Raw genomic sequence first — 13,703 nt, forward strand, 5'->3', positions numbered from 1 at the left:
GAGTTGAAAGTCCGTGTTGCCCAGCGACAGCCCCAAAACGTCACTGCTCTAGAGGAGATCTGCATGGAGGAATAGGCCAAAATACCAGCAACAGTGTGTGAAAACTTACAGAAAACGTTTGACCTGTGTCATTGCCAACAAAGGGTATATAACAAACTATTGAGAAACTTTTGTTATTGACCAAATACTTATTTTCCACCATAATTTGCAAATAAATTCATTAAAAATCCTACAATGTGATTTTCTTTTCTCAATTTGTCTGTCATAGTTGACGTGTACCTATGATGAAAATTACAGGCCTCTCATCTTTTTAAGTGGGAGAACTTGCTGCTTCTGTTGCCTTTTTGAGTGTTTGTTTAATAGCCTACTGATTCCGTGAGCACCAAGCCTCAGGCAACCACAACATGTCAGATAAACAATTCCACAAATTCAGCTTTTTAAAATCTTTGCTATGCTGTAATAAAGGCTTTCCACTTTTTTGCGTTAGACCAGGCTCTCTGGTATTATTTATTTTGTGTTGTTTACACGGTTCCAAATTGTCCCAAAAAGTATATTTATAATAATAACAACCCTCCTTTTTCTTTGATCTCCTTATTATTACAATTATGATCATCATTATAATAATAAGTAATGTCATTATCATTAACAGGCTTAGTAGTATAGCCACCATCGAGCTGTAGGCTTAAGAGCGCATCTTGTTTGGTCTTAAAACAGTAACTTAGGCCTATATTTCAATACTTATATAATTTATTTGTTCATGTCATCACACAGCATAGGAGTCATTCATGATTTGAAATGCAATCAAGCATTTTTATTTTAAAATAAATAAAGCGACCACTGAATAATTTGCGTAAACAATAAATAGGCTTAAATTGTTCCATTTCGGAAATTGCATTCACGAATGAATGCGACTGTTTTTAGTCTTTGCTGTAATAAAGGCTTTACAAAAAAACATTACAACAGATTCTCTGGTACACTTATAATTTATTGAGTTGTTTATATTGTTACAAACGGTCAGAAAACATATATTGTAATCTAACACCTGTTTGCCATACATAATATGCACACAGCGCTTGCTCCTTACCTTATTTTTCTTGATCTCCAGTATTTTCCACAACTAGCCTAATTTCTTTACCTCCGGCGCAACCAGTAAACATTCCCATGTGTCGAGTTTATTTGTCACGTCCTCTGCATCCATTTTGCTGTCAGATGTGTTACGGTGTTAAGAGTTTGTTATAACCAATTTATTGATGTGACTATGATATGCTATAGATCAGGCCCTGTGCATGCGATGCATACATGTGTCAACGTAAAGACAGCAAGGGTTGAGGGAATAGGGAATGTTTTTCCTAAACAAATGACGGATTTCGGTAACATAACTTTTCAGTCAGAAATGGCTGCAATTGTTGCAGCTTCAGCAACACTGACAGCAAGATACACACTGTTGATAACAACCCTCCTTTTTCTTCATCTCGTTATTGTTATTATTACAATTATGATCATCATTATAATAATAAGTAATGTCATTATCATTAACAGGCTTAGTATTGTCACCATCGAGCTGTTGGGCTCCCGCAGCGGTCTAAGGTACTGCATCTCAGTGCTTGAGGCATCACTACAGACCCCCTGGTTCGATTCCAGGCTGTATCACAACCGGCCGTGATTGGGAGTCCCATAGGGCGGCGCACAATTGGCCCAGCGTCGTCCGGGTTTGGCCGGTGTAGGCCATCATTGTAAATAAGAATTAGTTCTTAACTGACTTGCCTAGTTAAAGGCAAGTCAGCGGGGAGGAGAGAGAGACAACGGGTGCTAGTCACAGAGTCACTCACTTTTTTAACACAGCAAGTCTGAGCCAGGCCCAGCACAATCAAATCAATGGCGGTCGGACTCCCTCTAGTCATTTGTGTGTCTTAATTATTTCATCAAACAGTTCGCCTAAAGCATCAGAAAAGTTCAGCATATAGTAGATTTGATTAAAACACATACAGTGCATTCGGAAAGTATTCAAACTCCTTCCCCCTTTCCACATTTTGTAACGTTACAGCCGTATTCTTAAATTGATTAAATAAATAAAAATCCTCAATCTACACACAATACACCATAATGACAAAGTGAACACAGTTTTATGGACATTTTTGCAAATGTATTAACAATAAAAAACAGAAATACCTTATTTACATAAGTATTCTGACCCTTTGCTATAAGACTCGAAATTGAGCTCAGGTACATCCTGTTACCATTAACCATCCTTGAGATGTTTCTACAACTTGATTGGAGTCCACCTGTGGTAAATTCAATTGATTGGTCGAAGAAATTGTCCGTAGAGCGCCGAGACAGGATTGTGTCTAGGCACAGATGTGGGGAAGGGTCCCAAAAAATGTCTGCAGCATTGAAGGTCCCCAAGAACACAGTGGCCTCCATCATTCTTAAATGGAAGAAGTTTGGAACCACCAAGACTCTTCCTAGAGCTGGCCGCCCAGCCAAACTTAGCAATCGGGGGAGAAGGGCCTTGGTCAGGGAGGTGACCAAGAACCCGATGGTCACTCTGACAGAGCTCTAGAGTTCCTCTGTGGAGATGGGAGAACCTTCCAGAAGGACAACCATCTCTGCAGCCTTTATGGTTGAGTGGCCAAACGGAAGCCACTCCTCAGTAAAAGGCACGACAGCCCGCTTGGAGTTTGCCAAAAGATCTTCAAGGACTCTCAGAGCATGAGAAACTAGATTCTCTGGTCTGATGAAACCAAGATTGAACTCATTGGCCTGAATGCCAAGTGTCACGTCTGGAGGAAACCTGGAACCATCCCTACGGTGAAGCATGGTGGTGGTAGCATCATGCTGTGGGGATGTTTTTCAGGGGCAGGGACTGGGAGACTAGCCAGCATCGAGGGAAAGATGAACGGAGTAAAGTACAGAGACATCCTTGAAACCCTGCTTCAGAGCACTCAGGACCTCAGACTGGGGCGAAGGTTCACCTTCCAACAGGACAATGACTCTAATCACACAGCCAAGACAACGCAGGAGTGGCTTCAGGACAAGTCTCTGAATGTCCTTGAATGGCCCAGCCAGAGTCTGGATTTGAACCCGATAGAACATCTCTGGAGAGACCTGAAAATAGCTGTGCAGCGACGCTCCCAAACCAACCTGACAGAGCTTGAGAGGATCTGCAGAGAAGAATAGGAAAAACTCCCAAAATACAGGTGTGCCAAGCTTGTAGCATCATACCCAAGAAGACTCGAGGCTGTAAGGTCTGAATACTTATGTAAATGTAATAATTAAGTGTTTTTTAACATACATTTGTTAAAATGTCTAAAAACCTGTTTTTGCTTTGTCATTATGGGGTATTGTGTGTAGATTGATGAGAGAAAGAAAATCCATTCTAGAATAAGGCTGTAGCGTAAAAATGTGGAAAGAGTCAAGGGGTCTGAATACTTTCCGAATGCACTGTAGGATGTGTCTATATGGAAAAATACACCTTAGAAAATGTAGACCAATCGATTGGTCAAAAGAACAGACAACTCTTGGCAGACCAAGATTTTTTTGGGTCGGGGACAGCCCTACTAACAGCGATTTCAGACAATGAATCCCTAAGCTATTCAGTGCTTGTTTTCTCACATAAACTGAAATTGAGCGAACAGTGTACAATTTGACTATCAATAGGCGAATATCACAGCCAATCACAACTCTGGCGGGTAAGTAATACTGTTAAACACTATCATTCCACTATTAGAGCCAGATATATTACGGACATTTTCTGAAATTACAAGATTACCTTTACATGCAAACTTCAATCAATCAAGCATTGACTTCCAAAAAACACAGCAAATACTACAGCCTTCCAGGGTAATTAAGAACTGAAGGGGAGTTCCAGAGATGTGTGAGTATCTTACCTCTGTTCTGCACTGGCGTCCTGACTGTCATTCTGGGTTAAGTGGTAGGTGCGTCTGTGGTATGGAGAGGACATGTGTCTGTCCTTCATTTCCTCCCTCGAGCTAAGAGAAACAAAGAGACCCGTGTATGCTCTGGCATTTCTTGTATAGGTAGAGGCATTGTGCTTTATGTCAGTGTGTGTGACCTTACCAGTCTCCCAGGCCGTTGTCCCGCAGGCTGTTGCGTGTTTCCCGTGTGATGTCAGGAGCTGCAGGCCAGGGGTGGCTCACGCTGTTGTCTAAGCAGGAGGCAGCTGCAGCAGCAGCATTCTCCTGTGACAGGGCGTTCTCCAGTAGTGAGGGGGTGTTACTGAGCCTCTGTTCCGCCTCCACTGCTCCTGCTACAGCACCCAGCTCCAGGGGCAGGTGGCCGTGGTCAGAGTTCCGGTTTCGTGGAGAGAGAAGGTGAAGAGCTGAGGCTGCAGAAGCCATGCTGTCTGTGTGGAGGGCTGGGAGAGGTTCTCGAGATTCAGCTCCAGACACCCCCCCCAGGCCTCGCTGCAGCGTCTCAGAGGCGATCTCAGGAATGTCCTGGGACATGGCCGTGGAGGCAGATGAGATGACGTCTGGAGAGCGGGCCCGGGTAGGAGAAGCCTGCTGGATCAGCATAGGCTCAATGACCTGAGGGTCCAGCGAGAGGGGCGGGTTTGGAGAGGGAAGCCCCTGTAGAGGGCGGAGGGGGTAGGTGAGGGGGAACATGAGCGTATGAGGAGTGGTCTCTTGTGGAAGAGGGTACATCTTTATGAGACAGCAGGGAAAACCAAAATGGCACATGGAGTAAGGATGATGTCACATACGATGGAGAGGGACGAAAGGTCTTGTAAGTTGACATAAACACATGTTACTTTGGCCCCTCAGGCTCTCCAATTGTGTGGCACACATCCTGCATTCGAACAGTGTGTAATGACTGCATCATGCTGTAAGTGTGTATGTGTGTTTGCACGTGCATGTGTGCGAGTGTGTGGCTTACCGGCATGTTGTCCCCTAGGCCTGAGATGAGGATGGAGCTGCTGGTGCTCACATTGAGAGTCAGGCTGCTACTACTGCTGCTCTCCACAGACATCTTAGGGCTCTGGTTCAGCTCCTCTCCTCCCCTGCAGACATTAACATCACTGGAGTCAGGGACGTCAAAACACAATGGTTTTGCCTGCTCTTTCTAGTCAATTATGAATTCCTCCCCTCTTATGCACTCTTTCGAGTTGACCTACCTGGCGCAACTGTCAGAGTTGCTGCTCATGGCTGTCACTATGGTCAGGCTGCTGGCACTGCTGCCTGGGGAGGCTGGGACCTGGGGGAGAAGGGCAGAAACAAAATGAAAAGCAGGATCAAGATCCAGCAGTAATCTTCCTTCCTTGGATATTCGCTATCATTTTGATAGAATAGTGAGAATTTGGAACAGGACATACCGAAGCACTGGGGGTCATGAAGGCGTCAGGGGTCATAAGCTTGGGCATAGCAACAGTGCCGGAGGGGGACAGGAAGTCAGCAAGAGCGGGAATCTTGTGGAGATCATTTTTGGAGCCGCATCCAGAATCCTTATCAGAGCTCAAACCTTCCACACTCATGTCTGTCAAGTGATCTGAAAAACCTAGAAAAGTACAAAGATGGATTTTTATCCATGAAAATCTGGGATAACGTTTCAAAAATCTCTCAAACTGTGCAGAGGATAGTTTTGGTTTATGAAGACTAACAGTTTTCGTAACTCACCAAAGCCATCGTTTGAGTCAGAGTGAGGCAGGAACAAGGAGGAGCCAGAGCCAAGGTTTGGCTGGAACCAGATCTGCACATCTTGAAGGGACCTGTGGGCAGAAGAATACAGCAACACACATATGGGTGTATGAAATTGTATACTACATAATTTCAATGCAGACCTCTTAGTAAATATGGTAATAATGACCCTGAATGAGGACACTCACTTTGTGTGGACACAGTATAGCTTGATTTGGATCCCAGCTTTGGATTCCATTGGGCCCTGGTTGCCATCTAGAAATAAAGGGAAGAACAAGTCTTAATCAAACATAACAAAACATTTGACCCATGATAATTCAGTGTTAGGCCAGCAATCGTTAGATCAGGTAGTAGTGGTAATGGGTATACAAGAAGGTTGAACCCCACCTGCAGTCATACTCTCGCTCTCCTCGTCTGGCGGAAGGACCTCCGAGTGGCACAGGTGGCTGTGGCTGACATCCTGAACACCGAAGCTAAGCACAGGGTGTGTGAGCAGGAACTCTGACACGGCTGTGAAGCTGGCATGGCCCTTCTCCTGGTCCTGCAACAACTCCATCACATACAACACCTAGAGGGACAACACAAGCCAGAGTCAATTACTCATTATACTAATATCCAACAGGATGACAGTTGGTAGATAAATCACAGTGATACAGCAGGATATCAATGTTATTCTGACCTTTCTCTGTACATCGCTGAGGATGAGGCATTCTGCAGACAGGTCCAGACTGGCCTTCAGACAGGGCAGGACTGATGAGTTGAACGGGTCTGGAGAGAACCTAGAGGACATGTACATAGGCTCTTGTTAAAACGGGTCCAGTAACAGAGGGATGAATAAGACAACTTCCAAGCATGAAAGCGCAGTGAAAAACACAGGTAAAACAGTCAGACCTGATGGTCTGCAGGCAGGTCCATGACACTGTGCACCACATCTTCAATTCCTGGTTCTGATCAGCTCCAGTAATAAGAAAGCGCCAGAATGGAACACTAGAAAGGCAAAAATATATATATAATCTCTCATGGGTGCTTAAGAGAAAATGACACTGATTGCATTGGGTAATGCTGTAAAGATGGCACCTCTCCATGTGTCTACCTAACCCTGTTTAACTCAAAATGAACATGTATTTTTTTTATCAGATTACATTTTAATCACTGATAAACACAACCCCCCAAATGTCGCATTCCCTAAATCCTCCCAACACCCGTTAATATAAAGAGTACAGCAGCAGTAGGGAACAGTAGTGACTTACTCTGGGTCCTGTTTCTTGTGGTTGTCACAGAACAGCAGGCAGGAAAGGGGGTTCCCGTTGTGGGGCTGCCACTCGTGTAGACATCTGTGGAAGAAGCCGGGGAGAGGACTTCACAAAGGAAAGTAAAAGTAACCATAGAGATACAGATGGAAAGGAATGGCAAGAAACAGCTGGAATTTTCAAGAATATAATTGAATAGTATAACATTTAGTAATACTGAGTAAAGGTCTACCTTGGCTGGTCCGGTCCTTCAATGTAGATTTGCCAGAACTTTACATATCCATCATGACTGGCTGTGGCCAAGACTGTGCCATCCGGAGACAGGGCACCTTCACTGATGCGCTGGAGAAAAACAGAGAGACTGCAATCTCAATTTCCACACTAAAAACCAGCCTGTAAATAAGTGCTTTCCATACTGGAAACAGACCATGTGATCACTAAATTATTTATATGCCCTACATCTGTATGTCCTTTTATAGTTATAACTCCGTCCTTCAGGTCAGTGGCATCTACTGGCCAGGTGTTATTGTTGCTGCGGAGGATCTCCAGATCCCACACTTCAGCCTAGGGAGAAAAGACAGGACAATCAGCGGAAGGGAGGGAGTAAAGAATATACAAAGGGAGGAGGAGGAGGCATTTGTAAATGGTCTGGTTGTGTGTAAGCAGGGCATACAGTGCCTTCAGAAAGTATTCACACCCCTTTACTTTTTCCACATTTTGTTCTGTTACAAGGTGGGATTAAAAAGGTTTTAATTGTCATTTTTTGTCAACGATCTACACAAAATACTATAATGTCAAAATGGAAAAAAAATAAAACACTAATATAGCTTGATTAGATAAGTATTAAACCCCCTGAGTCAAAACATGTTAGAATCACCTTTGGCAACGATTACAGCTGTGAGTCTTTCTGGGTAAGTCAAAAAGCTTTGCACACCTGCATTGTGCCACATTTGTCCATCATTATTATCAAATTTCTTCAACCTCCAAATTAACTTGGTTGTTGATCATTGCTAGACAACCATTTTCAGGTCTTGCTATAGATTTTCAAGCAGATTTAAGTCTAAACTAACTTGGCCAATCAGGAACATTCACTGTCTTCTTGGTAAGCAACTCCATGGTAGATTTGGCCTTGTGTTTTAGGTTCTTCTCCTGCTGAAAGGTGACTTCATCTCTCAGTGTTTGGTGGAAAACAGACTGAACCAGGTTTTCCTCTAGGATTTTGCCTGTGCATAGCTCTATTCCGTTTTTTTTATCCTGAAAAACTCCCCAATCCTTAACGATTACAAGCATACCCATAACATGATGCAGACACCACTATATGCTTGAAAATATGGAGTGTGGTACTAAGTAATGTGTTGCATTGGATTTGCCCCAAACATAACTTTTTGTCCTGAACACAAAGTGTTAATTGCTTTGCCACATTTTTTGCAGTATTACTTTAGAACCTTGTTGCAAACAGGACGCGTGTTTTGGAAAATTTTTATTCTGTACAGGCTTCCTTCTTTTCACTCTGTCAATTAGGTTAGTATTGTGGAGTAACCACAATGTTGTTGATCCATCCTCAGTTTTCTCCTATCAAAGCCATTAAAGTCTTTAACTGTTTTAAAGTCACCATTGGCCACATGGTGAAATCCCTGAGCGGTTTCCTTCCTCTCCGGTAACGGAGTTAGGAAGGACACCTGTATCTTTGTAGTGATGGTGTATTGATACACCATCCAAAGTGTAATTAATAACTTCATCATGCTCAAATGGATATTCAATGTCTGCTTTATTTTTACCCATCTACCAATAGGTACCCTTCTTTGCGAGGCATTGGAACACCTCCATGGTCTTTGTGGTTGAATCTGTGCTTGAAATTCACTGCTCGACTGAGGGACCTTACAGATAATTGTATGTGTGTGGTACAGAGATGAGGTAGTCATTCAAAAATCATGTTAAACACTATTATGACACACAGAATGTGAGTCCATGCAACTAATTATGTGACTTGTTAAGCACCTTTTTACTGCTGAACTTATTTTGGCTTGCCATGCCGTGGTCCTCTGTAGCTCAGCTGGTAGAGCACGGCGCTTGTAACGCCAAGGTAGTGGGTTCGATCCCCGGGACCACCCATACACACAATATTTTTTATATATATATAAAAAATATAAATATTTAAAAATGTATGCACGCATGACTGTAAGTCGCTTTGGATAAAAGCGTCTGCTAAATGGCATATTATTATTATTTATAACAAAGGGGCTGAATAATTATTGACTCAAGACATTTCAGCTTTTAATTTTTAATTAATTTGTAAAAAATTCTAAAAGCATTATTCCACTTTGACATTATGGGGTATTGTGTGTAGGCCAGTGACACAACATCTCAATTTAATCCTTTTTAAATTCAGGCTGTAACAACAAAATGTGGAAAAAGTCAATGGGTGTGTATACTTTCTGAAGGCACTGTACATACTCTGTCTTCATGCAGCAGGGCCAGGGTCTGGCTGGCATCCTCAGGGTTCTCTTCATTGTCCTCTAGGATGAAGGGACACCAGATCAACCTCCTATTGGAGTTCAGAGGAGTGTCCTCAGGCCTCCGGATGTGGACAATAACTTGATCCCTGAGAAGCATGTGGGTTAAGGTGCATAACACCGCAGCTGTACAAACATCACACTATCATAAACAATGTGCTTTTAATGGTCAACACCAGGTAAATGTATATTGTTACATGAAAGGACCAAGGGAAGTGGAAAGGAAAGGACCAAGTGAAGTGTTATTCTTGAGTAAAATGAAAGTAGAATGAAGAGGATACAGGATCTTGCTACTGTGGCAGGTGAGCTGCCAGATGACCAGGTTGCCGGCCTCGTCGACACATCCCAGCAGCGTGGAGTCCAGATGGGCGAAGGCCAGGTCTGTGACTGCACCAGTGAAGCCCTTCAGCAGTGTGCGCTCTGCCGAGCCCAAGCTCAACACACGGATCATGGCCTGGTTGTTTGCTCCTGCACACAAGTACAAAACATGAGTCTGTGAGCAAACTTCTGTCACATTCAGAATCAATCCAGATAATTTGGTTTTACATGGAAAGCTAAAGCAGAGTTAAAAACCAAGGGTCCAAGGCATAGTGCAGTAGTTGGGAAAAGCACATAATATTGGTTCAGTGTACGTTCTACCACAGATTCCTCAACCTCCAGTCGTTTGTAATTCAGTTATCACTATAAAGATAAGTGCTTTGATGACAGGCAAAGAGAGATCAAGATTCCAGCCAAAGGAATAGAACACAGGGGTCTTGGCAGTCACACAGCCAAAAGCAAATACGTTTCTAATGCACTATCAAACAAACAAATAGACCTTCCTTTAACCTTCGCAACACCATGCATTTCTCACTGCAAATGCCAAGAGCAGGTTTCTAAAGTGCAATTCTTTGGGCTGACCGAAAGCAAAAAAATATGTTTGTGGTTTCCAAGGCATACAAATCTGAAGATCAGAGTAAGCTATGTGTATTTCCAGAACATGAAATGCAAACAAAATCCAATGAAAGGGGGTACAAAAATCCAAAACAGATCGAGACGTGATCTCTTTAAAGGACAGTCTCACAAAAAATATAATTATTCCATTCTCACCACGCGCTACTCAAAATGCTCAGAAACAAATAAAGGGAATCGTTCACAAGCACTGGCACATTTTACTGTTACAAAAAGGTTATCTGATGAGTGTTCTGCATTGATCTATGTCAGGTATTGTGGGAAAGAAAAAACTTAAGTGAGCATCTGTAATTGCTATTTGAAGTGGGGAAAATAGCATACCGACGTCAGGGCAGCCTGGAGGGCTAAATATGCACTGTTATAAAAACTACATTCAAAAGTTTGTTTTATTAAATTAAGAATTTCAAATGTCATGGTATATCCTTGTAGGTAAAATTTCAAAAACAAATTAAATTTAGACCAAGCTTTTTATTTTTTTATCTCCAAAAATGTAAGGTGCAATTTGCAGAGATCGCTCCACCATTTCCCGGTTGATAAAATGTTCAATAGTTAGCCTAATTTCAGTTTATGTTACAAAACAAGCAAGCATAGTGTAGAGAATCATTGTACCATCTAATACATTTTCCATAACCAAAAAATATTGTATTTTCAGCTGTTTGAAGCTGGTGTACAAAACTGAAAGTAAGACGCAAAAACTAAACTTAAGACCGGGAAGCATAAAAATAGCGCATATTGAACAGATCTACCGCTTCTTAGACCTGCTTTCAATGAGAATGACAGGTCTATAACTCACATTTCTATGTGAAGTTGGTCGGGTCGCCCAAAAAGTTACATATTGTGGCTTTAATTAAAATACTCATTTTATACATACAGTGGGGAAAACAAGTATTTAGTCAGCCACCAATTGTGCAAGTTCTCCCACTTAAAAAGATGAGAGAGGCCTGTAATTTTCATCATAGGTACACGTCAACTATGACAGACAAAATGAGAAAAAAAAATCCAGAAAATCACATTGTAGGATTTTTAATGAATTTATTTACAAATTATGGTGGAAAATAAGTATTTGGTCAATAACAAAAGTTTCTCAACTCTTTGTTATATACCCTTTGTTGGCAATGACACAGGTCAAACGTTTTCTGTAAGTCTTCACAAGGTTTTCACACACTGTTGCTGGTATTTTGGCCCATTCCTCCATGCAGATCTCCTCTAGAGCAGTGATGTTTTGGGGCTGTCGCTGGGCAACACGGACTTTCAACTCCCTCCAAAGATTTTCTATGGGGTTGAGATCTGGAGACTGGCTAGGCCACTCCAGGACCTTGAAATGCTTCTTACGAAGCCACTCCTTCGTTGCCCGGGCGGTGTGTTTGGGATCATTGTCATGCTGAAAGACCCAGCCACGTTTCATCTTCAATGCCCTTGCTGATGGAAGGAGGTTTTCACTCAAAATCTCACGATACATGGCCCCATTCATTCTTTCCTTTACACGGATCAGTCGTCCTGGTCCCTTTGCAGAAAAACAGCCCCAAAGCATGATGTTTCTACCCCCATGCTTCACAGTAGGTATGGTGTTCTTTGGATGCAACTCAGCATTCTTTGTCCTCCAAACACGACGAGTTGAGTTTTTACCAAAAAGTTCTATTTTGGTTTCATCTGACCATATGACATTCTCCCAATCCTCTTCTGGATCATCCAAATGCACTCTAGCAAACTTCAGACGGGCCTGGACATGTACTGGCTTAAGCAGGGGGACACGTCTGGCACTGCAGGATTTGAGTCCCTGGCGGCGTAGTGTGTTACTGATGGTAGGCTTTGTTACTTTGGTCCCAGCTCTCTGCAGGTCATTCACTAGGTCCCCCCATGTGGTTCTGGGATTTTTGCTCACCGTTCTTGTGATCATTTTGACCCCACGGGGTGAGATCTTGCGTGGAGCCCCAGATCGAGGGAGATTATCAGTGGTCTTGTATGTCTTCCATTTCCTAATAATTGCTCCCACAGTTGATTTCTTCAAACCAAGCTGCTTACCTATTGCAGATTCAGTCTTCCCAGCCTGGTGCAGCTTATTTTCCACCATAATTAGCAAATAAATTCATTAAAAATGAATGTGATTTTCTGGAGAAAAAAAATCTCAATTTGTCTGTCATAGTTGATGTGTACCTATGATGAAAATTACAGGCCTCTCTCATCTTTTTAAGTGGGAGAACTTGCACAATTGGTGGCTGACTAAATACTTTTTTTCCCCACTGTAGAAGTTGACCTTATATGTCATTAACCAATCACAGCCCTCATTTAGGATTGCACATTCAGCAAAACACCGGCAGAGGGAGTTCCCTTTGAATCCATTTTCCCATACATTTTATGAGCACCACCAAAAGTGTATCATACCTTCAGAATTAGCAGAGAGCCCACTGGAAATCTTATGTACTTGTAGAGTATATTGTTCCAAACAATGTCAAAATGAACAAAATCAAAAAGGGTAGTTCTGAGAAATTCATAAATAAGTTGAATGGAATGTGAAAAATTGTATTTCATAATCTAGACATACTCCATATGTTAGAGCATACTATAATGAGTATAATGACACCAAGATGTTGTCTGTATCATGTACGGTTCACAGATCAGAGGCGGCACGTATAGGTCTAAAAAGGGCCTAAAATGGCCAGTTTCATCATGATTTTCTAAAAGAAAATGGGTTGTGATACAAATGTGAAGTTCCTATGTGAGAATTGCCAGAACATTCAGATACCAAAAATATTTTCCGCTCCCGCTGGAGTGGAATCGTCCCTATTGTTAAAATAGATCTTTAGTTTAAAGACCCTCGCTCCCTTTGGTCTGAATGCTGAGTTTGATCTGAAACCATTCCTGTGATTTTGCTATCCATTTGAGAGTAGTAATGGTAGTAATAGGGTTTTCATAGGCTGTGTGTTAGTTATAGTGACCTATTTTGGGGTGGTTTGTAGGTGTGGAGTGATTATAGTAGGCTAGAGCGCACTATATCGTCATAAGCTATATGCATTTTTAAGCTCTCAAATTTTTTTTAGTTTGAACATTCTGAAAGTTGTGGCAGTGATTTCAGTTTAGAATGTTGAAGCCTGCATTCCACCATTGAAATTAAATGGGGATATAACAAGCTTTATCGTTGGTAGCAAAATTGATAGCAAAAAGCTGTGTTGAAGCAATTGGGTTGTTGTTTGTAGCTTTAATGATTCAAGTGCAGTAGCGAATCCAAATACTTCCCATTGAAGCGTAAGGAGCTTTTACGCATCTTTAAAACAGTTATAGTTCAAAAAGTATAAATGTTATCAAAAAGCTGTATACAAGCAACCTATTCCAGACCA

The 13,703-nt window shown here is 42.1% G+C and overlaps 1 protein-coding gene across 1 annotated transcript in view; it reads right to left on the minus strand.

Moving 5' to 3' along the window:
• Positions 1-13,703, minus strand: part of LOC311134773 (enhancer of mRNA-decapping protein 4-like) — a 62,969-nt gene that overhangs the window by 20,796 nt on the left and 28,470 nt on the right. The window contains exons 5-19 of the mRNA XM_084168553.1: positions 9,699-9,885; positions 9,359-9,506; positions 7,364-7,468; positions 7,137-7,246; positions 6,905-7,012; positions 6,546-6,641; positions 6,334-6,433; positions 6,042-6,222; positions 5,843-5,909; positions 5,634-5,725; positions 5,333-5,514; positions 5,135-5,214; positions 4,897-5,020; positions 4,078-4,589; positions 3,888-3,989 (exon numbers count right to left, since the gene is read on the minus strand). Of these exons, the coding sequence (XP_084024679.1) occupies positions 3,888-3,989; positions 4,078-4,589; positions 4,897-5,020; positions 5,135-5,214; positions 5,333-5,514; positions 5,634-5,725; positions 5,843-5,909; positions 6,042-6,222; positions 6,334-6,433; positions 6,546-6,641; positions 6,905-7,012; positions 7,137-7,246; positions 7,364-7,468; positions 9,359-9,506; positions 9,699-9,885 (2,194 nt within the window). The remainder of the gene's footprint in view (positions 1-3,887; positions 3,990-4,077; positions 4,590-4,896; positions 5,021-5,134; positions 5,215-5,332; positions 5,515-5,633; positions 5,726-5,842; positions 5,910-6,041; positions 6,223-6,333; positions 6,434-6,545; positions 6,642-6,904; positions 7,013-7,136; positions 7,247-7,363; positions 7,469-9,358; positions 9,507-9,698; positions 9,886-13,703) is intronic.

Source organism: Coregonus lavaretus (assembly GCF_964263955.1).
Source record: "Coregonus lavaretus genome assembly, chromosome: 9".
Taxonomy (NCBI): Eukaryota; Metazoa; Chordata; class Actinopteri; order Salmoniformes; family Salmonidae; genus Coregonus; species Coregonus lavaretus.